The sequence below is a fragment of the Chaetomium tenue genome, assembly GCF_020726465.1.
Source record: "Chaetomium tenue strain MPI-SDFR-AT-0079 chromosome Unknown F5144scaffold_1, whole genome shotgun sequence".
NCBI classification, from domain to species: Eukaryota; Fungi; Ascomycota; class Sordariomycetes; order Sordariales; family Chaetomiaceae; genus Chaetomium; species Chaetomium tenue.
Window position 1 is genome coordinate 4,071,705 of NW_027117329.1, and position 21,647 is coordinate 4,093,351.

At 56.2% G+C, this 21,647-nt stretch overlaps 7 protein-coding genes across 7 annotated transcripts; 4 read left to right on the plus strand and 3 right to left on the minus strand.

Moving 5' to 3' along the window:
- Positions 1–485: 485 nt before the first annotated feature.
- On the minus strand, positions 486–2,395 carry F5144DRAFT_589030 (general substrate transporter; the record flags this gene model as incomplete). The annotated part of the gene is made up of 3 exons (XM_066789995.1): positions 486–1,806; positions 1,883–2,155; positions 2,277–2,395. 3 exons carry the CDS (start codon positions 2,393–2,395, stop codon positions 486–488), a joined length of 1,713 nt encoding a protein of 570 aa, XP_066648882.1.
- F5144DRAFT_51945 (uncharacterized protein) lies at positions 2,325–3,408 on the plus strand. The gene is made up of 2 exons (XM_066786684.1): positions 2,325–3,288; positions 3,403–3,408. The coding sequence occupies exon 1, from the start codon at positions 2,464–2,466 to the stop codon at positions 3,142–3,144; it is 681 nt and encodes a 226-aa protein (XP_066648883.1). The 5' UTR covers positions 2,325–2,463; the 3' UTR covers positions 3,145–3,288; positions 3,403–3,408.
- Positions 3,409–6,580: 3,172 nt separating this feature from the next.
- On the minus strand, positions 6,581–8,922 carry F5144DRAFT_51889 (FAD binding domain-containing protein). The gene is made up of 3 exons (XM_066786674.1): positions 8,718–8,922; positions 8,330–8,636; positions 6,581–8,254 (listed from the first exon to the last, which is right to left on the minus strand). Exons 1-3 carry the CDS (start codon positions 8,749–8,751, stop codon positions 6,748–6,750), a joined length of 1,848 nt encoding a protein of 615 aa, XP_066648884.1. The 5' UTR covers positions 8,752–8,922; the 3' UTR covers positions 6,581–6,747.
- A 1,444-nt stretch (positions 8,923–10,366) lies between these two features.
- On the plus strand, positions 10,367–11,206 carry F5144DRAFT_543619 (uncharacterized protein; the record flags this gene model as incomplete). The annotated part of the gene is made up of 4 exons (XM_066787257.1): positions 10,367–10,620; positions 10,692–11,001; positions 11,057–11,116; positions 11,171–11,206. 4 exons carry the CDS (start codon positions 10,367–10,369, stop codon positions 11,204–11,206), a joined length of 660 nt encoding a protein of 219 aa, XP_066648885.1.
- Positions 11,207–12,017: 811 nt separating this feature from the next.
- On the plus strand, positions 12,018–17,350 carry F5144DRAFT_556622 (uncharacterized protein). The gene is made up of 6 exons (XM_066787988.1): positions 12,018–13,070; positions 13,128–13,228; positions 13,281–13,854; positions 14,011–15,291; positions 15,350–16,624; positions 16,687–17,350. Exons 1-6 carry the CDS (start codon positions 12,414–12,416, stop codon positions 17,236–17,238), a joined length of 4,440 nt encoding a protein of 1,479 aa, XP_066648886.1. The 5' UTR covers positions 12,018–12,413; the 3' UTR covers positions 17,239–17,350.
- A 439-nt stretch (positions 17,351–17,789) lies between these two features.
- Positions 17,790–19,044, plus strand: F5144DRAFT_637588 (uncharacterized protein; the record flags this gene model as incomplete). Its single annotated transcript, XM_066792667.1, has 3 exons — positions 17,790–18,342; positions 18,413–18,529; positions 18,623–19,044. Exons 1-3 carry the CDS (start codon positions 18,246–18,248, stop codon positions 19,042–19,044), a joined length of 636 nt encoding a protein of 211 aa, XP_066648887.1. The 5' UTR covers positions 17,790–18,245.
- Positions 19,019–21,447, minus strand: F5144DRAFT_502677 (chromate transporter-domain-containing protein). The gene is made up of 4 exons (XM_066786409.1): positions 20,892–21,447; positions 20,768–20,815; positions 20,569–20,690; positions 19,019–20,504 (listed from the first exon to the last, which is right to left on the minus strand). Exons 1-4 carry the CDS (start codon positions 21,039–21,041, stop codon positions 19,232–19,234), a joined length of 1,593 nt encoding a protein of 530 aa, XP_066648888.1. The 5' UTR covers positions 21,042–21,447; the 3' UTR covers positions 19,019–19,231.
- Between the last annotated feature and the right edge of the window lie 200 nt (positions 21,448–21,647).

The window sequence follows — 21,647 nt, forward strand, 5'->3', positions numbered from 1 at the left end:
GAGATACGATGGAACGCACATGTTGCTGGTGCATTAGCTTCAAAATTGCTAGAGCTGAGATACTTGAGGTACTATGCCATGACGAGGATAGATTTCCATTCCAAATATACCTTATGTAGGCACACAACTCAGCTAGATATCGATTGAGCCCACCGCCTTCCCTCCCTACGCCATGCGCCTGGCCCTGCGAATATTCGACGGCCCCAACTTCGCCCTCCCAAGTTTGTGCCCAACCGTCCAGTGAACACCACGAATCATGAAGCTCCTGCCTGGTCGATAGATACCCCAATATGCGAAAAGCGAGAGAAAAACAACACCCCCCATATGAAACCCATAACCCAGAAAAGGAGGCGAACCCGCCGTTTGATACCCAGGAATTTCCCTACCGTTGACGCCCTCCCATGAACTCCATCATAATATAAAACTCCATCGCTGATATCCACAACATCCATCGCCAGAGACGCGAGCGACGGGATGCTCAAAGCTCAATAACTTAAATCGACATTCCCTAGCTGCGACAACATCTTGGCGTCCTGCGAATTCGTCGTCGTCGTGTTGTTCGTCGTATTCGTCGTTGCGCTCCCACTAGTGTCCGACTGCGTCGTGCTGGCGTTCGACGGCTGGAGCTCGAGTTGCGGTTCCGTCGGGGGTATGCCGCTGTCCGAAAAGCCGAAGTCTCGCATTTGTTGGAAGCTCCAGCTCGGCTCGAAGCCCTTGCTCTTCCACGCACGATCTATCCGCTCGTACATCTCGTCGATCTGCTCCAGACTGATCTTGCTGGTCTCATACACCATGGCATACACGAAAAATGTCGAGAGCAGGCAAAACGTGCCCCAGACAAAGAACACGCGAGAGCCCAGATCAGGCGACCCGGCCGAGGTGTCCACCAAGTATGGCGTTCCGTACGCGATGCCGAAATTCAGGATCCAGTTCGATGCCGTCGAGATCGACATGGACTTCGCGCGCACTTTCAGGGGGTAGATCTCCGAGGTGACGACCCACACGACGGGACCCCAGGACGCCGCGAAAAAGAATATGTATATGGCGACGAAGATGATGAGGATCTGGTTTTGTTCGGTTTTGTTGTTGTCCCCGCTGATCGCGCCGCACGTAGCGATCGCAAACTGGCAGAAGGCCATCCCTAGCGCTCCCACCATGAGGAGCGTTCGTCGACCCCACGACTCGACAACAAACAAGCCGGGAAATGTCGACACCATATTAATGACCTGCATGATGAGGGAGATGGTGAATGGGTTGTCGACCCCCGCCCCGTTGAAGAAGGTCGTTCCGTAATACATGATGAAATTCACACCTGTCAGTTGCTGCAGCATCTGCAGGCCGCAGCCGGTGAGCGTTCGGCGACCGAGATGGTGGTCGCCGAAAATGATGTCTTTGTACGTATCTGGCCCCAGCGCCATTTCGTATTCGTGATTTGCTTGGATTTCCGCCAATTCCTCGATCAGGGCCGGATGTGTGATATCGAGGCGTCGGAGGCGGCTAAGTGAGAGTGCAGCGGCATCCTTGAGCCCGCGTTTGATTAGGTATCGGGGCGTTTCGGGGAAGAGTAATAAGCATCCGGCCAGGATGACGGCCCAGATGAGTTGGAGGCCCATCGGGATACGGTATGCCGCAGTCGAGTGCATCCGGTATGTGAACATGTTGACCATCGCCGCGGCAAGCAATCCTATTGTGATGGAGAGCTGATATGCGCAGACGAGTGTTCCTCGAATCCATTTCGGCGCCATCTCTGATTGATACAATGGCACCAGGACCGAGACGATCCCCACCCCGATGCCCGCCACCGTCCTATTGTCAAGGTTAACATCATAGTGCTAGAGAAAAGATGCCATCCGGGTTCGAGGCGACCACGAGATGAACCCACCTCCCCACAACGAGTAGCGCGACGTCGGTTGCGCATACTTGAAATATAGCGCCGATGCAAAACACTCCGATGGCGAAGATGAGCGACAGCCGACGTCCCCAGCGATCCCCTATCGGCGCGGCCAGCAACGCGCCCACAGCCGTCCCTGCGCTAAGCATCGCAACGATTAGAGACACCTGTTTCGGTGACATGCTAGGGTGTCCATCTTTGTCGAAGAAGCCTGTCGCGAAGTCGTCCTTAAACCGGTCCATGGCGAGAATCCCGTTGATCGCACTGCGGAAAAGAGGCGAGTCAGCCTCTTGACACCCTTCCACAATCCTCCCACAATCCTCCCACAATCATCCCACAATCATCCCACAATCAATTAAACTCCCTTTTTCGTCCAGCTGCTTACCCAGTGTCATAACCAAACAGCACTCCGCCGGTGGCGACGATCGAGCCGACGATGATCGCGGGCGCAGAAGAGCCGGCGACATTGTCGGGCTTGTGCCAGCCCATGGCGAAAATCGCCATGGTGGAAGAGGAGGCGCCCTTCACGCCAGATTTGATGCCACTGCCGCCGAGACTGTCGGAGGTTGACGATGCGAGGTTGGACCGTGTCGTTCGACCATCTGAAGCGAGAGGTTGTCGTTTGCCCGAGTCTGGGTAATATGGGGCGGAAGGGAGGAACAGTAGGCGAGAGGCTTCGAGATCAGCAGTTTAGCCCGCAGCCCGGGGGAGGCCACTGCCATTGGTTCAGCTCCCCCCAGACAAGCCAAGGGAGCCCGTGCATTTGCCCATGGCCAGGACTTCCCAGGAGCAGCACACCCTCAAAGGAACAAAGCCGCTCCACCAAGACTCACCCCGGCCCCCCCATGGCACACCATTCCGCATTTGTGAAAGTCGATTTCCAGCTTCCGCAGCAATTATGCCATGGTCACTCTGGTTCGTGGCGGCTTGGCTGCAGCTCAGGAATTCTCGCTTGTGCAGGAGTAAATTTCCCAGCGTTGGCAGTCCCTTTTCCCCAGGTGTTGACAGCTCACTTGACTGCCCAGTCGACTTCGAAGTTGCCCCCAAGCGAGAAAGTGTCGATTCAACGATGGTTGACAAAAGTCCCACTTTGTGGGGGGGATTCAACCTTCCCGCTAAACGCGGGACCCTTGTCTCTGGCCAACGAGGGGAGAATGCGAAGTCTGGTGGATCTTCCCTGCTCTCGTCCAACCAAAACTTTGCAGCTACTGGACCTGCGCAGTCCCCGGCACCGAGAGACCCTTGTTCGTTAGCCACGTTAAGGTAGTCCTGTTAGTCAAAAACATCAGACACACAGACGAAACTGAGGATAGTTACAGATTGCAATGCAAGATCGTGAGACGAAAGAAAAATCAAGAAGAGAAATAAATCGAAAACCCCATATCTTTCCTGGAAAAATATGTCTTTTGTTTTTATCCCTCCTTCCTTCTTGTTTCCGATGTCCTTGTCTCTTGCCCTCTTGAATTTGTGGTACTCAAAGTGTTCCGCGCTAACAAACAAACAGTTAATACATTCTTGCGTGGGCCGATGAATAATCCTCACTAAGGCAGGTCGCGCAGCCGAACTCGCCGTGTCCGCAGAAGCCCAGAATGACAAGTTTCGCAAGCGAGATCATTCCCTTTCGAACCCGGGGAAGCTAAGCGGCGTCGGGAATGCGCCGGCAGTCCTAGGCTTGGATATCCGAACAATGCCGAGCTAGCAAAAACGAAACCGACAGACCAGAAACAATCGAGTTGAGGCTCCCTCGAGGCTTCCAGGACGCGAGACATGGCTGCAATGCGGGAGTGCTCCGACAGTGTGGGTTCATTCCATTCTGTCTGCAACCTCGCCCGATCGCACTGTGACTCTGCAACCATCAATTTCGAACCCTCCCACATCTTGGATCTGCGAAGGCTCTGGTGTTCTTCGGTCGTCCCATTGGCTGACTGCTGACTTTGCGGGGCCAGTGCGGGGAGACAAAGAGCCCGCAGCGCACATTGCCTGGGCTAGGACACGTGCGTGCCCACCATCGCCCTGTCCCAATGAGGAAATAACCCAGTCGGTGGTGGATACACAGTGCAGCAGACCATACATGAAAATCATTTCCAGTGGCTCGTTAGTGCTCGTCCAGAAAAACAGGGCCTGTGGTGCCCTCGACAGTGCTTAAAATACAGTGCCCAACTGGATCATGTGCCAAGACCAGACACTGTGGTCATCAGGCCCACCATCAACGGTTGGAGTTGTCCCCGCTCTTTCCTCTGAGAGAATAACCCATCGAGCTTCCAACGTTTCCATCACCTTAATTGCAGTTCGAAGTCCTTCCTTCTGGCGTGGGCAATGACGAGATGGATTTGAATGAATCCAATGAAACGAGAAGGGTCACTCTTGGGACCACACTTGGCACTCCCTGTGTCTGTGCCGCCAATGGCCGAGCCCTCCGACCAGCCAGTTCCAAGCTTTCTCAAGTCTCGGAGCCAGTTTGCAGCCACTCACATTCTTTCCTTCTGCGATTCACCCATCCTCTTTCCAATCCAACCCCTTCCGAGTCTCCTGCAGTCCGCCCAATTCCTTTTGTGTGCCTCCTCCCCTGAAGCGCCCTTCCCCGACTCACCGCACTTTGCAGGCCGTGCCACTTGCCCTCCTGGTATCAATAACACTTAGTCTCCTCCACGAAAACCACCAATGGCTTGGTATTTGCGTCACGACAAATTGACATGTCGACCGTATTGGCCGTCGGAGTAAGACTAGGGCGGCGCCTCGACTCTTTTCTTGGCTTCAGCCGCTCTGAACTATTTTCACTCCCGACATTGCAGTCAAGGCATAACCTGGTCCGCTCGCCCAAGTCCTTGACGCCGCCGACCCCTATAGCGTAAAGCATACCACGTGTCCCTCTCCCTCACACTAGGTTCTTGAGTTTTCGTCCCGCCCTTGCAATCACGTCTCCCTGCCTCTGTGACACATGCTAAAAGGAGAGCAGGCCAACAAGGGAATGACCTAGGACTAAGCAGAGGACCTGCACGGTCAGTCCAAGCCGAGCCGTGCCCCCTAGAACTGTACACTATTAGATTAAGTGGCCCAATCCATCTGAACGACAGCCTTCGAGCTTTTCCCTTGCTGGCTTCCCGCCCGTTGAGTTTTCTTGGGCACGCGCGGCCGGCGGCTCAGGGCTGCGCTCGGTATTGGCTGCCGTCGTCACTTCCATGTCCGCGCCGCAGCCGGAACCAGCCCTGTCGTGGGTCACAGCCTGCAAGCCCCGACGGTGGCCGGCCGGTCTCGCTTGTGGGATGAAGTCCTCCCTTTTAAGTAGGGTGGAACGAGATGCAAGCCCCTGGCACGAAGCAAGAGCAGGATGTCATGGCGTGTTTGTGGCGTTCCCTCAACCTCCTTTGGGCGGTAGCGAGGAGAGAGTCGGGAGACACGAGGAGAAAAAACAACAATAAGAAGGACGTACTCGATACCAAGATTAACTCGCCAATAGTCAATACGAATGCGGTTTACATATTCGTACATGCTCCTTTTCCCCGAACCTTCCGCTGCCCAGTCCGCCATCTTGATCACAGCTCCCATTTTTCAGCCCCAACGTCGTGGAACCGCACACCCGGAACCGGCCCCGATTTCTCATGCCCAAATCCTCGAAAAAGGAAGCTGCTTGTGACGATGACAAGATGGACCGTCATCACCAGCCCCAACGGACAGTTTCCCGGACCGCTCGAATGACCAACCAATCTATGGTCAAGAGTTGATACTACCGACCAACCAACCACATAGAACTGGCTCCCAGCCACCACGAGGACTACCATCACTCTGACTTGCCCGTAGTGAACATTATTTCGTGACACAAGCCAAGGAAGGACAGGGTGAAGGAGTCCTCTGGCATGTACATACATCGGTAGTAATCAATGCAAGCATGACATGCGCAACCCCTCCAAGAGGAGTACGGTGTAATCCACATTACGGCTGTGGGCGCAGGGTTATACTTGTAGACGAACCCCGTGCGTATTGAAAATAAGCAGCTGAGCGATAACTTGCTGTCGGGCTTTGCGTCACCGTTGCTTACGAAAACAACTAAGAGGGGGGTACAAAGCAAAATCCCTCTCTGTCTCCCGTGGCAACATAATCCTATTGTATATCTGTAAAACAGAGATGTATGCAAGATTGGGTATTCCATTTTCCGGAACAGCCTGCCGTACCGAGGTCTTCCGGCCGCAACCTCATGGTCAGATAACTGCCCCAACGGACCACCACCCAACTTCCCGTTGAGGATATTCCCTTGCTTTTACAGTAACCAATAGCTCCAATAACCCGAACTTTGGACGATGTACACCATACCGAAGGCCTCCCTACGTCCCCGTCTGTCCTGTCCTACCACATGGGCGGGCCTGCATGCTGGAAACATCCGTGTTCCCGGGCTAAACGCCACGGCGGCAATGAGGACAAGAACTTATGCTTGGGCGGAGGCATCGATCCTCGGTGTTCAAAAGGCAGCATTAAGGAGGTAGCCAGCAAACGCCCCGGCCGGCCTCTCTATGCAGGGCGGAAATAGCCCGAGTTGGCGCAGTCACGCGGTAACAATACAACAGACGGCAAAGGTGGATGATATTTTTGTTCATTATCTCCCCGCAAGAAAAAGGACGCTATCAATACAGAGCAGGTTGCGTCCCTGCTGAACCAGCGACTTATCCAAATCGGCTGGTATGAGTGTCCCAAACAACCTATGACCCCAAAATCCAATGATACACAACATCAAGCTCAAGCCATCCTACTAGTAGTGTCTTCTGCGTCTTCCTGGCACCAGTCTATAAAGATACGCCTTTCCAGAGCCCCGACCATCGCCGTACTAAGAGAAAATCACGAGTCCACCCCAGATCGTCCAATTTTTAGATCTCTAGGGTGACCTTCTGGCCCTTGACGCGCCCGATGACCTGGGAAGGCGCATACTTGGGGATGACCTCGTCATCGTGGAGCATCTCGAACTCTTCGGTGGCGTCACGGCCCATGAAGTTGAGGAGGGCCTGGGGGCCACCCGGGTGGTCATCGAGCCAGTTGGTCAAGTCTAGCACGACACCCTTGACGACAACCCAGAGGTCCTCCTTCGTGTTGTGCTTGGCAATCTCCTCCATGGTGTACTCCTTCTCGGGAATGGCGAAGGGCTTGGCCTCGCTGGACTCCTGCTTGGCGGCGGGGGCGCTGGCCGACACGGCCTGCGCCTTAGGCGCCTCGGCGCTGCTAGCACCGGCCCATTCGACGGAAATCTTACCCGGGGTTGAGGGGTCGATGTGCAGGGCGATCTGGCCAAGACGAGCCGCGCCAGTCGAACCCTTGAGGGCCTGCTGGAAGAGGAAGTTGCTGGCGGAATCACCGGCGACACGGCCGTAGACAACGCAGCCCAAGAGGGACGAACCACCAAGACGGTTGGCGCCGTGGACACCACCAGCAAGCTCACCGCAGGCGTAGAGACCCTCGAATGGCTTCTGCTCCTTGTTGAGAACTTGGGCCTTGTCGTTGATCTCGATACCACCCATGGTAAAGTGAAGCACCGGCTCCATCAGGGAGACGTGGAAGTCGTCGCTGATGTCGAGGGGCAAGTTGTGGAAGAACTTCTTGCCCCACGGGTCCTTCTGCTTACCCTCAGCGATGGCGTTGTAGGTCTGGAAGGTCTTCTGCAGGTGATCCGGGGTGCAGCCGATCTCCTTGGCAAGCTCCTTGCCGGTCATCTTCTTCATGAGGCCACGGCCAGAGTAGTGGCGGGTGTGGAAGTCGAGGGTGTTGGAAGCCTTGGAGTTGAGGATCAGGCGGATGGGGAATTTGCCCTTGTCCTTCTCCTTCCACATCATGCCCGAGACGTAGTCGCGGTGTCCGAGCTCGTCGCAGAAGCGGTCTCCGTCAGCGTTCAGGAGGATACCGCCCTCGCCACGGAGAGCCTCGGCGGCCAAGAACTTCCACTTGGAGCCGGGATCCTTGGGGTCGACGAGACCCGTCGGGTGGACCTGCACCTTGTCCATGTCGATGCCGTTACCGCCAATGGCCATAACCATCTTCTGGCCGTCACCGGTTGCGTGGGCGCCGTTCGTGGTCGCTAGGCCAAAGGTGTCGGGACGGTGCTGCTTGAGCAGGGAGGAGTCGCTGAAGTCGGCAGCGTAGCCACCAGTGGCGAGGACGACGGGACCCTCAACAGACAGATTCTCGCCATTGTGCTCGTACTGAACACCGGTGATGCTGTTACCCTGCTTGTTGAGGCCGGTGACGCGGGCCTTCTTGATGATACGGACGCGGTGAGGCTCGGTTTCGGCGAGCTCCTCGAGCCTCTGCATCAGGGCATAAGTGATGGCCATACCAGGGAACTTGGCATCGTGACCACGGTGGGTGCGGGGTTGCGAGTGGCCACTGAGAAACGGGCGAGTTAGTAAAATGCTCAATTGAGATTTCGCCTTGAGGCGGGTTTCGTGCGATTGAACCTACCCAAGACGGGAAACAAGAGTGAGGTCGAGGTTGAACACATCCTGCAGCCATTCGACGGCGGCGGCGGACTTGTAGGTAAGCACCTTGATGAGATCAGGCCTCGCCTTGTCACGGGCGGACTTGAGGGTGTCATCGTAGAACTGCTTCACGCTGTCCTGGATGCCGTGCTCAACCTGTGTCCTTGTGAGGGCGCCGTTGATGCCGGATGTGGCCTTTGTCGAGTTACCGCCGAAGAAGCCCTGCTTGTCGAGGACAACAACGTTGCCGCCGGCGAGGTAGATGGTGTGGGCAGCGCTGAGGCCGGAAACTGGAGCACGAGATCATGGTTAGCAAAAGAAGCACGATGACGACACTCGGCGGGAATGCATCACGGCAGGGTTTCACTTACGGCCGCCGCCAACGACGATAACGCTCGGTGCCATTGCGATGGGGTATCTGAAAAATGGACTGGCGGAAGAAAAGGAAAGATGTTGTGGTTGTTGGAGAGTAGAAGAGAGAAAGAGGAGAATGCCGAGAGCGTGAGGAATGTGGGAGTAGTTATCTGAGCGATGGGTTGCGCCTGCCGAGCTAACAACGGCGGGCTGGCGTTGGAATTGCTGGCACGCTGATTCGTGAGCCGAGGTCAACGCCTGGGAGCAGGACAGGGGGGTTTGCCTCTTGGAATCCGCAGCAGGCGAGGCGATGCGAAACCTGTCTAGGGGCAACCTGGCACGCTGAAACTGGCGGGTATCTACTTTTCTGGATATTTGTCAAGTGCCAATTACAATGAAAAAGCCACGCTGGTGTTTAGCGCTCCCAGAATGCCGAAGAAGCTGTTTTGCAGGCCTCTGCTTTGAAGCGATTGTCTTGTTCGCGTTGATCTCGGCCGAGGACAAAGTGGGCTCGCGGGACTCGGTAGATGGGCCGAGGCTCGCCACGGCACCTAAAACGGTGGCGCTGGTGGGTATCCCGGTCCGGCGAGCTCAGAAATGGCGTTCACTTGGTGTGGGGTAACGAACGAGTCGTGGAGGCGCTGTGGGCGCTCACTTGTTAAGGAACAAGACGCTGTGCCGGTGATTGATGAACAATAGGTATCTCTCCTAAAAAGATGGAATCCCAGTGTTTGACTTCCATATTCCCAATCTTCCATTTCGCCGGTGAAGGGACGAAGGCCTGGGCAGTTGCATCACACATCCCCCCCATCGCATCCCGTCTGAGCCTGCATGTGGTCAGGGTTCCCCATGGGCAGTCACGCGTTGTTCCCCAGTTTCCTGTTTGCATGTGATTGAAAAGCGGGAGACCCGCTTCGAGGTGCTTACTTCTCGGGTTTTCGACCACTCGGTTGGCTGTTTAACCAACAAGCCGAGTTCGATGGCGGACCAGCGCCCGAGCGGATGGACATCCCTCTTTCGCGGATTGCCCAGTCCCAAGTCTGGTTGTTCTGTTTGACATATGAATTGCCAAGTCCGCCAAGTGAGATGTGGGATTGGCGATGTTCACATGTGATCCGTTCTAGGTCTCAACACCACACTTGGCCAACACGGACAAGACGGACATAGTATTTTTTTTGTAACTCTGATTTCAACACACAAGTTTGATCCGGCAACCGGGAAGGGGCATGGCCGGACATCCATCTTTTGAATCAACTCGGGACGCCCGGAGACCCCAAACCCACGGGCCCCACAATACTGGCCGTTCGAGACAGCGAACCTCCCCGAATCAAGATAAGTAAATTAGAACGAAAAGTACAAACGAGGACTCTAGGAACCAGGAATGCCACGACCGCAAAATCTCTCCCCATGCGCGGGTTGCTGAGAAGAACCATGGAAGCGCGTTGGGCGGCTGTCAAGTGCGATGTCAGATGACACCTACGTCACCACCGTTACCAATTGGCCATTCTGCCGTCCAATCACCCATCCGACGGGTTAGGATCCCAGGTACCGAGTTTCGCAGCACCATACCAACCGATGAGATACGACCGCAGCTGACAACGTTAGGCTGCGAGATAGTTTTGCTTGTTCGAGACCCGATCTAGGGGACATTAAAGACTGCTGAACTATGCGACCGTCCGTTCTGCCTTTCGCTTTTCTGAGTGCTACCGTTTCGGCTCAGCTTCTTGTGCCCCTCATAAGGAACCCCTCAACACCGCAACCCTTTGATCGCGAACAAGCGCCCCTCATGGACCCCGCTGGCCCCGGGCCTGCAATTCCCCCGTCGGGACCCTCTCCTGCTGAACCACCTACGGGTGCCGGGGGAGGCGTTGTGTTGTCCGATGTGATGGGCCGGGATAGGAGCATCAATCTATTCGCAGGGTACAGACATATCCGGCCACTACCACCCGGTTGTCTTCTTAAAAACCATCAGCTAACATAGAAAATATCAGGTTCATACGAGACATCGAATCCGCCGCGCGCCGCTTAGAAGACCCCTCCCACAACACAACAGTGCTCGCCCCACTCAACTCGGCGGTCGAGAAGCTCCCCAGGAAACCGTGGGAGGATCCTCGAGAATATGGCGCGCTCGGTCACAACGCGTACGAGGGCGGAGAAGGCCACGAGAGAGCTCAGCGCAACCTGCGCCGGTTCGTGGAGGCGCACCTAGTACCTGCGAGCCCTTGGAAAGAAGGCGAGAAGGTCAAAACAATCGATGGTGATCGGGAGATCTGGTGGGAGGAGAAAGACGGAACACGTCTGGTGCGCACCCGTTCTGCCCCGGAAGGAGGCTCGCTGAGTTAACCCGTGAGTACAGATTCAGCCGGGTTCGATCGAGATCGTTGGCGTCGCAGGGAATGTTGAAAACGGCCAAGTGGTATGTCAAGTATCAACAAGCGTCGTCTGAAGTTGACATATTGACTTTCACTAGTGGATCATCAAAAACGTGCGCAACTATGCCGAATAGAGCGGACGGTACTTCATACCGGCGATCTACCGCGCACCTGCATCTGGAGAAGATGTTTTGGGATCGTGAAATTAGGACGAATGAGAAAGCGGTTAGGACGAGATGAAATTATGAGGGATGAACTAGAGTTAGGATGAATGATGGACCAACGAAAGTCGAGCGCCTGGAATTCGGTGGAACGAAGGGAAGTGTGAAATAACTTAAATCATCAGGTGTTTTACTTGCCAATTATCTCCTTTCCCTCTTTCTTCTTTCCTATTGCCTTTTCGTACCCCCATCCACTTTGGTTCTTCGCATAGCAGCCCGAGCAAGTACCCCGTGGTTATGAAACGGTTACAAGCTGAGTTGTTTGTATCTACCTTGTACGCGAGTATATGTGTGCCAGCACTTCCTAACTTACCTCTACGGGAAACACGGCGAAGCCTCAGTGCCGCATCTAGAATAGCGACTGCATACCAAAGCCTGAGCCCACGCCCAGCAGCGATCATGAGGACGCAGACAAAGAGGTTATGGGGAAGGCACGGAAGTCAAACGGAGGCCATGGACGGACGTGGACTCGACCAACGGAGTTGCTTATAACCAATGCGTTACCGGCAGCATTGCGTTCCCGACAGCAGGTGCGGCCGTGTGTGTGGAAACGCGACGAGGCGGAGAGCAACTGTCCAACGAAACTCGAACTTGCCCTGAAGCTTGATTGGCTTGCAGGAATGAGGTAATCGCAAGGCAGCGGAATAATAACGCTACCCGAGGTTCTCCCGCTTATCAGGTCTTATCGGTGCGCGACAAGGGGAAAGAGATCTGCGGGCCCTGTGCTCAGCGTCAGAACGGGCTCTTCAGTTGACCACACACGCCCCCAATTCTGCAATGCCTTTTTCTCTCAACCAGCGCGTACTATCTGCTCGTTCAACGACTTGACAATCCCTTTGTTCCCTTGCCTCGATTTTTCGGCCCTTTCTGCCCGGAAAATTAGGAAAGAACTTATATGGGAATACCAGCTGCAGCTGTAAGCACAAGCTCCCCTTTTCTGGTCGGCATTTGGTCCCGTCTCGTCTCCTGAGCCGGAGGGCTGCTACCCGCCAACCGCGGACACCGCGAGCCCACCCCGCCACCGCTCTTGTCCTTTTCCACAAAGCGCCATATCGCCGTGCTTCGATCTATTGCATGACGATACTAAGTCTGTCATAGAGGCTTCGCGCAGCCCGACATCATGAATAGCCAGCCGCTGCACGCCGGTAGCGGCTTCGACCGCGACCGTGACCTCGACGAGCAACGTCATCGCGCTCACCACCAAGACGACCTTGCTAGGCGCGAGAGAGAGCGCGAACGCGAAAGAGAAGAAGCTGAGCGCCATCATCGCGAACCGTATCCGCCTGCCACCGCCTCCGCGGGCCCCCACCATAGCACTGCTGGCTCGCTGCCTATCCACCAACCCGTCGCATCTAGGATCTCAAACTCAATCACCGGTCCTGGTGGTCTCCTCGCGAACCATGGAAGCTCGGCTCCATCGCTGCCCATCAGTGGTCCGTCTGCGCCCGGCCCTAGCTTCAGCGGGACGCTGCACAACGAAGTCGGCCGGCCTCCGCAACAAGGCGCCCAGCCAGCCGCAGGGGGCGCTCAACACCAGATCTTCGCTCCGATGGCCCATGCGCCAGGCGGCTCCAACGGTTCTACCAACTCCCTTGGTGGCCCAGGCGGGCCCGGCGCCATATTCGGGGGTCCGCTCCAGCAGGAGAATGGCCGGGGAATGCCGCAGGACGGCGCCAGGGCCATGCAGCAATTGCCTTTCGGGTCCAGCATGGGCCCCGGGCATGCTGCTCCATCAGGGCCTGGCGGAATGCCTCAAGGGCAGCAGCCGATACTGAACGTAGGTTGCATTTGACTATCCGAAGCCGGTGGATCGCGCTAATCTGCTCCTTCTTAGGATGCGCTGAGTTATCTTGACCAAGTGAAAGTCCAGTTCCATGAACAACCGGACGTTTATAACAGATTCCTTGATATCATGAAGGATTTTAAAAGTCAAACGTGGGTACAGCCGTCGAGGTTGCCTTGTCACGACTTGCTAACCCCCAGCCAGCATCGACACACCCGGTGTGATCAGCAGGGTGTCCGAACTCTTTGCTGGGCATCCTAACTTGATCCAAGGTTTCAACACCTTCCTGCCCCCAGGATATCGCATCGAATGCGGCTTGGAGAACAACCCGAACAGCATCCGCGTCACGACGCCCTCGGGCTCTACCATCCACTCGATCGGCGCGGGACGAGCGACCCAACACGAAGCCGCACAGCCAGGAGGAGGGCCACCGCAAGGGTTCTTGAACTCAAGGTCGGGATGGCAGCCACCTTTGTCACATGGCGCAGATAGCCCGGAAGCAACGTTTAGTGTGCCAGCGCAGAACGGCCCTTCCGGTTTCCCCGGGTCGAACCAGGGTGCTCCGTTTGACAGCACCAGTCCGATTCAACAGAGGTCGGTGCCCGCCACCCAAAACGGCACTCCGATGAATCAAGTTCCCGTTCCGCGAACCGCGCAGACACCCACCCCTACTGCCGGCCCCCCCAGTGCAAACGGCAGCACTGCCCAGCAAGCCAGTTTGGAGAAGCGCGGCCCCGTCGAGTTCAACCACGCCATTAGCTATGTCAACAAGATAAAGGTAAAACAACCCCTTGTTTTGTTTTTCTCATTTGTTCCTTACTTGCATTGAAAAGGCTTGCCTCCGTCCGAAGTGTTGGGAGGGGATTAATGGGCCAGACAAATCCCGGTGGAGACTTTTTCCATCGATTTGACACAGCTGCTAACCGCGACCCAGAATCGTTTCCAGGATAAACCCGAAATCTACAAGCAGTTCCTGGAAATTCTCCAGACATACCAACGCGAACAAAAACCGATCCAGGACGTCTACTCGCAGGTGACGAGCCTTTTCCACACGGCCCCCGACCTTCTCGAAGACTTTAAGCAATTCCTCCCCGAATCCGCCGCCCAGACCCGATCGGCTGGCCAGCGTGCCGAGGAGAGCATGGCAATACCGGTGTCTACACCCACACCACAGCCGGGACATGCTGCTCGCGACGGCCCGAAGATGCCTCCGGTCGGCAACTTTGCGCCGCCCGCCAGCGCCAGCAAAGAGAACAAAAAACGTCGGCCCGACAAAGCAGTCTCTGGTGGCCCCTCCAGCTCTGAGCAGACACAACTGTCGGGCATGCGTGGAACACTTCCGCCTGCCACGGCCAACAAGCGGGCGAAGCTATCCCACAAGCCCAATGCTGCCGAGACGGCCTTCATCGAGCCCACATTGACGCCCGTCCTACCCGAGCCGCTGGCGCCCACACCGCTCGCAGTGTCGACCCAGGAGGATCTGGCATTCTTCGAGAAGGTGAAGAAGCACATCGGCAACCGGACAGCGACGACAGAATTCCTTAAGCTCCTAAACCTTTGGACCCAGAATTTGATTACCACAGAGGTCTTGATCTACAAAGCCAACCAATTCATGGGCGGCAATCCTGAACTGCTCGGCGCCTTGAAGGCCATGCTCGGCCAAGGCGTCGCCGACGAGGCAATCGAGAACCGCCCAGAGCCACCTACGGGCCGGGTTTCCCTCAGCAATTGCCGTGGGTTCGGCCCCAGCTACCGGTTGTTGCCTAAGCGGGAACGCCTAAAGCCATGCTCCGGCCGGGACGAACTTTGCCAGTCGGTTCTCAACGACGAATGGGCGTCGCATCCGACTTGGGCCTCGGAAGATTCTGGCTTCGTCGCCCATCGCAAAAACGCTTACGAGGAAAGCCTCCACCGTATCGAGGAAGAGCGACACGATTACGATTTCTTCATCGAAGCGAACCAGAAATGCATACAGCTTTTGGAGCCGATCGCACAGCAGATGCTGTCGCTGCCTACCTCGGAGAGGCCCAATTTCAAGATGCCGGCCGGCCTCGGCGGACAGAGCACGTCAATCTACAAGAGGGTTCTCAAGAAGATTTACGGCGCCGAAAAGGGTTGTGACGTGGCCAATGATATGTTCAAGTACCCCTTTACGGTGGTGCCCGTCGTCATGGCGCGTTTGAAGCAGAAGGACGAGGAATGGCGGTTTACTCAGGTAAGAAACCCGGCACCTACCTTGATTTGTGAAGGAATACTAACCATGGGTGCTGCAGCGAGAATGGGAGAAGGTCTGGCAGAGCCAAACCGAGTTGATGCACCTTAAGAGTTTGGACCACATGGGAATTCAAGTCAAGACCAATGACAAGCGCAGCCTGTCGGCAAAGCACCTCGTCGATATGATCAAAACGAAGCACGAGGAGCAGCGCCGCATCCGGGTCGGCAAGGGCAAGACTCCTCGCTACCAGTTCTCGCATCAGTTCTCGGATGAGGAACTCGTCTTGGACTTGCTCCGCTTCATGGTCATCTTTGCCAATGTCGGTGGGCAACATAACATGCAGGAGCGGAGGCGGATCGTGGAGTTCTTCGAGTCATTCATCCCTCAGTTCTTCGATCTTGCCGAGGACAAGGTCTCGGAGAAGCTGGCGGACATTGACCAAGATTCGGCCGAGGAGGACGAGGACGACACGGCCCCTATGGAGCTCACCAACGGCCGCAGCCGTCGCAATGGCAAAAAGTCGGATCTTCTCCGCGGCGTCTTGGACCCGAGCCGCAATGGCAGCCGCAGCCGTGGCCAGAAAGAGGACAGTGCGGCATCCGGCAGCAAGGAGACCACACCCGACGTGGGATCGGCAAACGAGGAAGAGATGCCGGACGCGCCGGAGGACTCCTCGGTCCCGGAGGTATCAAATGGGCGCTGGTTGCCCACGGTCCCCGGCCCCATCATTGTGGAGAAGGGCAAGGGCGGCAGGGGATCCGACCTCGTCGACGTGGATGGCGAGCTCAAGGCGGATGCGCCGTTCCCGCGGGCGTGGTACAACTTCTACTGCAACCAGAACATTTACGTCTTCTTCACCGTCTTCCAGACGCTGTTCAAACGGCTCGAAGACGTCAAGCTGAGCAAGGACAGCGTCATTGAAGAGATTAGGCGCGAAAACGCAGAGAAGCCGGCTAAGACGCTCGGCCTCGTGCACGAGGGCCTGCACTACTTCGACAGCGAAGATCCCGCGACCTTCTGGCCCAAGACGAGGGAACTGATTGAAGATTTTGTTACGGGCGAGATTGACGAGAATCGGTTCCAGGAGGTGCTGCGGCATTATTACCTTCGTAAGGGATGGAAGCTGTACACGATCCAGGAACTGCTTAAAACACTGTGCCGCATCGCGCTGAGCTGCAACAACCCTGATGCCAAGGGCGAGAAGACCAAGGAGCTCGTAAAGGCGTATCTGGACAGTCGTCAGCAGACTGAGACAAGCTTCCAGAACGAGATCAGCGCCCGCAAGTTCGCTGAGAAGTGCATCAAGGATGGCGAGATGTTTGTGATTTCATGGGTATGTATTTCCCGACTCGTGATTTACTATTATGGAGATGGACACTGACCAACCCTATCTAGTACCCTGCCAAGAAAGAGTCGACGGTCCGCTGGCTGCAAAAGGACGAGACGACCTTCTACATGGACGAGATGGAGCGGGTCCAGCAGTGGCAGTACTACATCTCGTCGTACATGCGGGTGGAGCACACCGAGGGCGTTGTCCGGTCGCGTCTGCAAAAAGTGCTCTTGGAGCGCAACCTACCGTCGGACGCTGCTCGAGACTCGTCCGACGAGGACTTCATCAACAAACCGCTGGTCATCCAGGAGAGTCTGGTGGTTAGGATCTGCCTGAACTCGTCCAAGATGGTCTTCGAGAAGGGCACGGGCGACTCCCTCGCCTATGCCCCCGCCCAGCCCGCCACGGCCGAGGTGGTCAAGGAGGTCAAGGACAAGGAATCGTTCCGGCGGGAAATCCTCGGCGAGAAGCTCAAGGAGAAGATGGTGACGAATAATGCGTGGATGAAGGGGCTGAGCCACGAGGACGTGCAGAAGGTCAACAACGAGTTCCAGAAGTGGAAAGAGACGGAGTTGCCGGAACAGGACGATGCAGCCGACATTACAATGGAGGGATAAGGCCGGCGGTGGCTGGGTAGGGTAGGGGGGAGGGGTGGTGGTGGTGGTCTAATGGCGGGCTGGGTTCGGGTGCACTGGCGCAAACGGTGCTAGGGCGTAGGCGCGTGTGGATTGGAATGGGCAAATGGGCGGGAAGAACGAAATGGGCAGGGAGACGGTCTCTGGCTCTGGAGGCACAGTTTCTATCTGATTGATTTCGAGCACTTCGGATCCGTTGGGTTTCTGTTGGTAGTGGGGGGGGTTGGCCGCCTGTATTGTATTATCCTCCCCTTTCTCTGCCGTTTTGCTGCATTTTTCTTTTACCGAGGATACGGCTTTGCTACTTTATTTTTCTTGTTGGGACCCTACCCGACTACAAATAGCCTATACCTGTTTCATACTTGCTGGGTTTTGGAACAAATCGATTACTTTGGGTTTTAACGCTGCTCTTGGTGCTTCTGGCGCGCACCGTTGTTGATATTCCTCTCATTCGTAAATAAAGCGTTGGGGGTTGTAATTCTATGGTATTGATTTCGGTAATGAAGCTCGGACCCACTATTCATTCAAGTTTACGTCCCTTAGCAGCGAATCGTTACCCAGTTAGAGACAGCACAACTTCACAACCACTCCTTGAAATGATAGTTCAGCGCAATTCATCATGAAGACCCAGTTGAGGCCAATGGGCCTCATTTTAAACTTCTCCAACATCAGCGCCCATAACGGCGCACAAAATATGTTCGTCGGACTACAGGTGCAGCAGGCTTCGAGATGGGCACAAATGAATATGAGAACATTTAACTCGGCCGCTTCACCAGCACGGTTTAGAGTGGCTTTTCCCGTCCGGCCATCATGTCGTCTTCAATCGGTGGGGCTTACCAACCAACCGGCTAGTCGGCGGGCGGGGAGGTTGGCATTCTCAACGAGCGCGGTTCGGGGGGCGGAAGCAGGGAAGACGAGAGGACCCAGCACGACGAATGACAGTGTAGGGGGAACGGCGCCCACTGGGGGTAAAGCTGGTGAGAGAAATAATGGAATGCGGTTTTGTTGGGCAAGGGCTGATAGTATGGTTGCTTGATGTGACAGCATATCCCGAGCGGCTCATCATCTACCACGCAGGCACAGCAAGTAAGTCTACCTTGCCCATCTCTTTCTCCCTTTCCTTTCACTCCCAGATAGCCCGCTCACACATATCAAGGGACCACCTTCATCGCCTGCCTTAAAGTAACAACCCTCTTCGTGTTCGGCTTCTTCGACATGATCATGACCCCCGCCTACATCGCGGCCGGCGAACCCCTTCTCAAGACCGCAGGCAGTACGCCCCCCCAAATCCCTTTCCCCTCCACCCCAACCACCCCACCAAATCTCGATTTCCAGTCAATACTAACGTAACCCCCCCTTCTCCCAGTCGCCCTCTGCGGCCTCATCCCCGCAGCCTACGTCGCCTGGAGCACCTCCTCCTTCGTGGCCGCCATCCACCTGCACCTGCCGCCGTACGCGCGGTGGTCGCGCGCCATCCTGGAGCGCTTCGCGCGCACGGCGCCGCCCAACACGCGCCTGGACGTCACCACCATGAGCCTGATCGGCAAGCCGCGCACGAGCTCCATGGCCCTGTCCGACCTGCGGCCCGCCAACGCCCGCTTCGGCACGGTCAACTTTGTGCGGGATACGGCGATTGCTGATGCACAGCGTAAGTGGTGGCGGTTTCGGGCTGTCGCGAATTTTAATGTGCAGGAGGGGGTGGAGGGTGTCGCGAAGGCGGGGTGGGTGTGGAAGGAGCTGAAGGGGGGGATTGCGAAGAGGGCGGCGGAGGGGGGGAAGAAGAAATAAGGGGGTGGCTCTGTCTTGTTTCTTCTGCCTCTGTGAAAGTGGTTGAGAGGTCGAACTTGTTAATGTACGTTCCTTGTATTTGTAACATAAAGGCGTCTGGCAACTAGGTTCCTGAACCATTCAGACCAAACAAGACACCCGAGGTCAACACCAAAACAATATCTTACACTCCAAGAAACCCCTACTACTATCCAGAAACAACACCATACCTCACCAACCCCAACGCCGCCCCCAGCACGCACGCCACAGGCGGGCTCACCCCAAACCAACACCCCCCCACATAACTCGACGCCGTCACCACCACCCACCACGGATCATCCGCCAAACTGGTTCCCCTCTCAAACCCCTGATCAATCCACCCAATCTGCCACAGCCTATAAACCGCCGTATAAATCAACCCCACCGCCGCCGCATTCACCCCCCTCAACGCACTCCTCACCCACCGCCACCCGCGAATCGCCCCCCAAACCCCGACCGTCCCATGCACCGTCACCAACCCAGGCACATAAATCCCCACATACCCCAACACCGCCCCCAACACCGGCGAATACCCCTTCCCCGCGGCGGCCAACGCACCCAGATACACCGCAAAATTGAAATTCGGCCCGGGAAACCCCTGGATCAGCGCGAGGCCGATGAGGAAGTCGCGTGGGGAGACCCAGCCCTCGGCGACGACGTATTCGCGGAGGAGGGGGATGACGACGGGGCCGCCGCCGAAGATGATGGTGCCGGCCAGGTAGAGGTTGGAGAAGAGCCGGTAGGGGAGGGGGTTGTTGTGTAGCACGCCGCGCGTGATCATGACGGCGGTGAAGGAGGCGAGGAAGAGGAGGATGATGAGGAGGCCGGTTTTCCAGGTCGAGGTGGTGGTTGTGGGGGTTGGTTGTTGGAGAGTGTGGGAGGGGGGGATGGTGCGGGTTTCGTCGTCGTCGTCGTTTTCTTCGTCTGGGTGGGTGGGTGAGGTGTCTTGGTTGGTGGTGCTAGTGCTGGTGGTTTGGAGACGTTGGCGGGTGGTGGACTTTGTGGATGCCGGGCGGGAGGAGGGGGCTGGTTGTTGCTGGGAGAGCTCGACCTCGTCGCCCTGTGATGTGGGGGATTCGGGTTCTGGCTCCCGCTCCGTCTTGCGGCCCATGGCTTTCCGGGGCAGTGCGGCCACCCACTTCACGGGGCCGTGGAGCCAGCGGAAGTCGTGGATCACGGCGATGATGCCGGCGATCAGCATCAGCAAGGGGAAGTACCACAAGGCATTGTACAGGAGCCCCGCTGCAGCCCCGAGGAAAACGAGCAGCCGCGTGAGCTTATCGGTAATAGCCTTCTGTGCCAGCTGGACGGCGGCGAGCGCGATGATGCCCACGGTGGCAGCGTTCAGACCCGAGAGCAGCGCATACACGGGGCCTGGGAGCGTCTCGTTGACGTTGGAGATGCCAATGGCGAGACCGAACATTCCCAGCGCGGCGGGCAGACTGTTCCGGTATGTCAGCCGTCATCCGTGGCGGACATAATAGGGGTAAAGTAGAGCAGACAAACCTCCAAATAAGAAACCCCAACACGGCGGACAAGAACCCGTCATGGATCAGGTTAATGCAATACAGCATCTTCGTGCTGCCCGGCCCAGAAAAAGCCTGACACACGCTGAACAGCTCTTGGTACTAGCATTCAGTCAGTCAGACAGTCAGAACCCCTTATCGTCCCCTCGTGTGATAGAGGGGGGACAGGCCAGACTCACCACCTCTTCATCGATCCAATGCAGCTTGGTGACAAACTTGTCATGAAACTGTAATTCGTTAGCATCCCTGTGCTACTCCTCAACTCGCCGACACCGCGGCAGATAGGAAAACAGGGCAACGTACAATCTTGAAATGCACCGGCGGACCCCCGAACGAGGTAAACCCCAGATACCATGTCTCCCGGACCGTGTTCCAAAGCTTGCGGCTCAGATCCCGTTCCCAGAGGTTGTCCCAGGCCCAATTGGCGGGCGACCAGCGGGTTTTGACACCCATTGTCGCTGAGCTGTGAGGGTCACTGGCTGTTGTTGCTGGATGATTTTGGGGACTAGGGCGAAAGCAACATTAAGCTCTGAGATGGATGGAATGGCTCGCTCGTTCGTGTAGTTAAAGCGAGGGGCTTCAACAAAACAAGGAGGCCTGGTTTGGTCTGGGATCCCGGTCGTGGGAGAAAGTTGAGAGAGCTGGATAGCGTTCAACTCTCGAGATATAGCATATCGACAGAGAAGTTAAAATAACCTCAAACGGCCTTGGCCATTCATGGATCACTTTCGGCGAGACGGATGAGGCAAGGCGAGACCCGGAAGGCTGTTGGCGCCAAGGCTCTAACTACCGAGCCGTGGGTGGCCACTGGCCTCTGTTATGAGCACGACAGACCACGTGGGTTCAGGGACATCCATATCTCATTTCGCATGTTTTCGACATTTTCAACAGCATCCATATATTCCATGTGATCTCCCCAGACCCTAGAGCGAGGGAGTCGCCCCCAAAATATGCAAAAAACAATGTTTGAAGGCTATACCAATGATATACCGCCTCCCTCCTTTTAACCTCCACTGCCCGCTCCATACCCAAGAATTCAACCCCATTACTAGTAATACA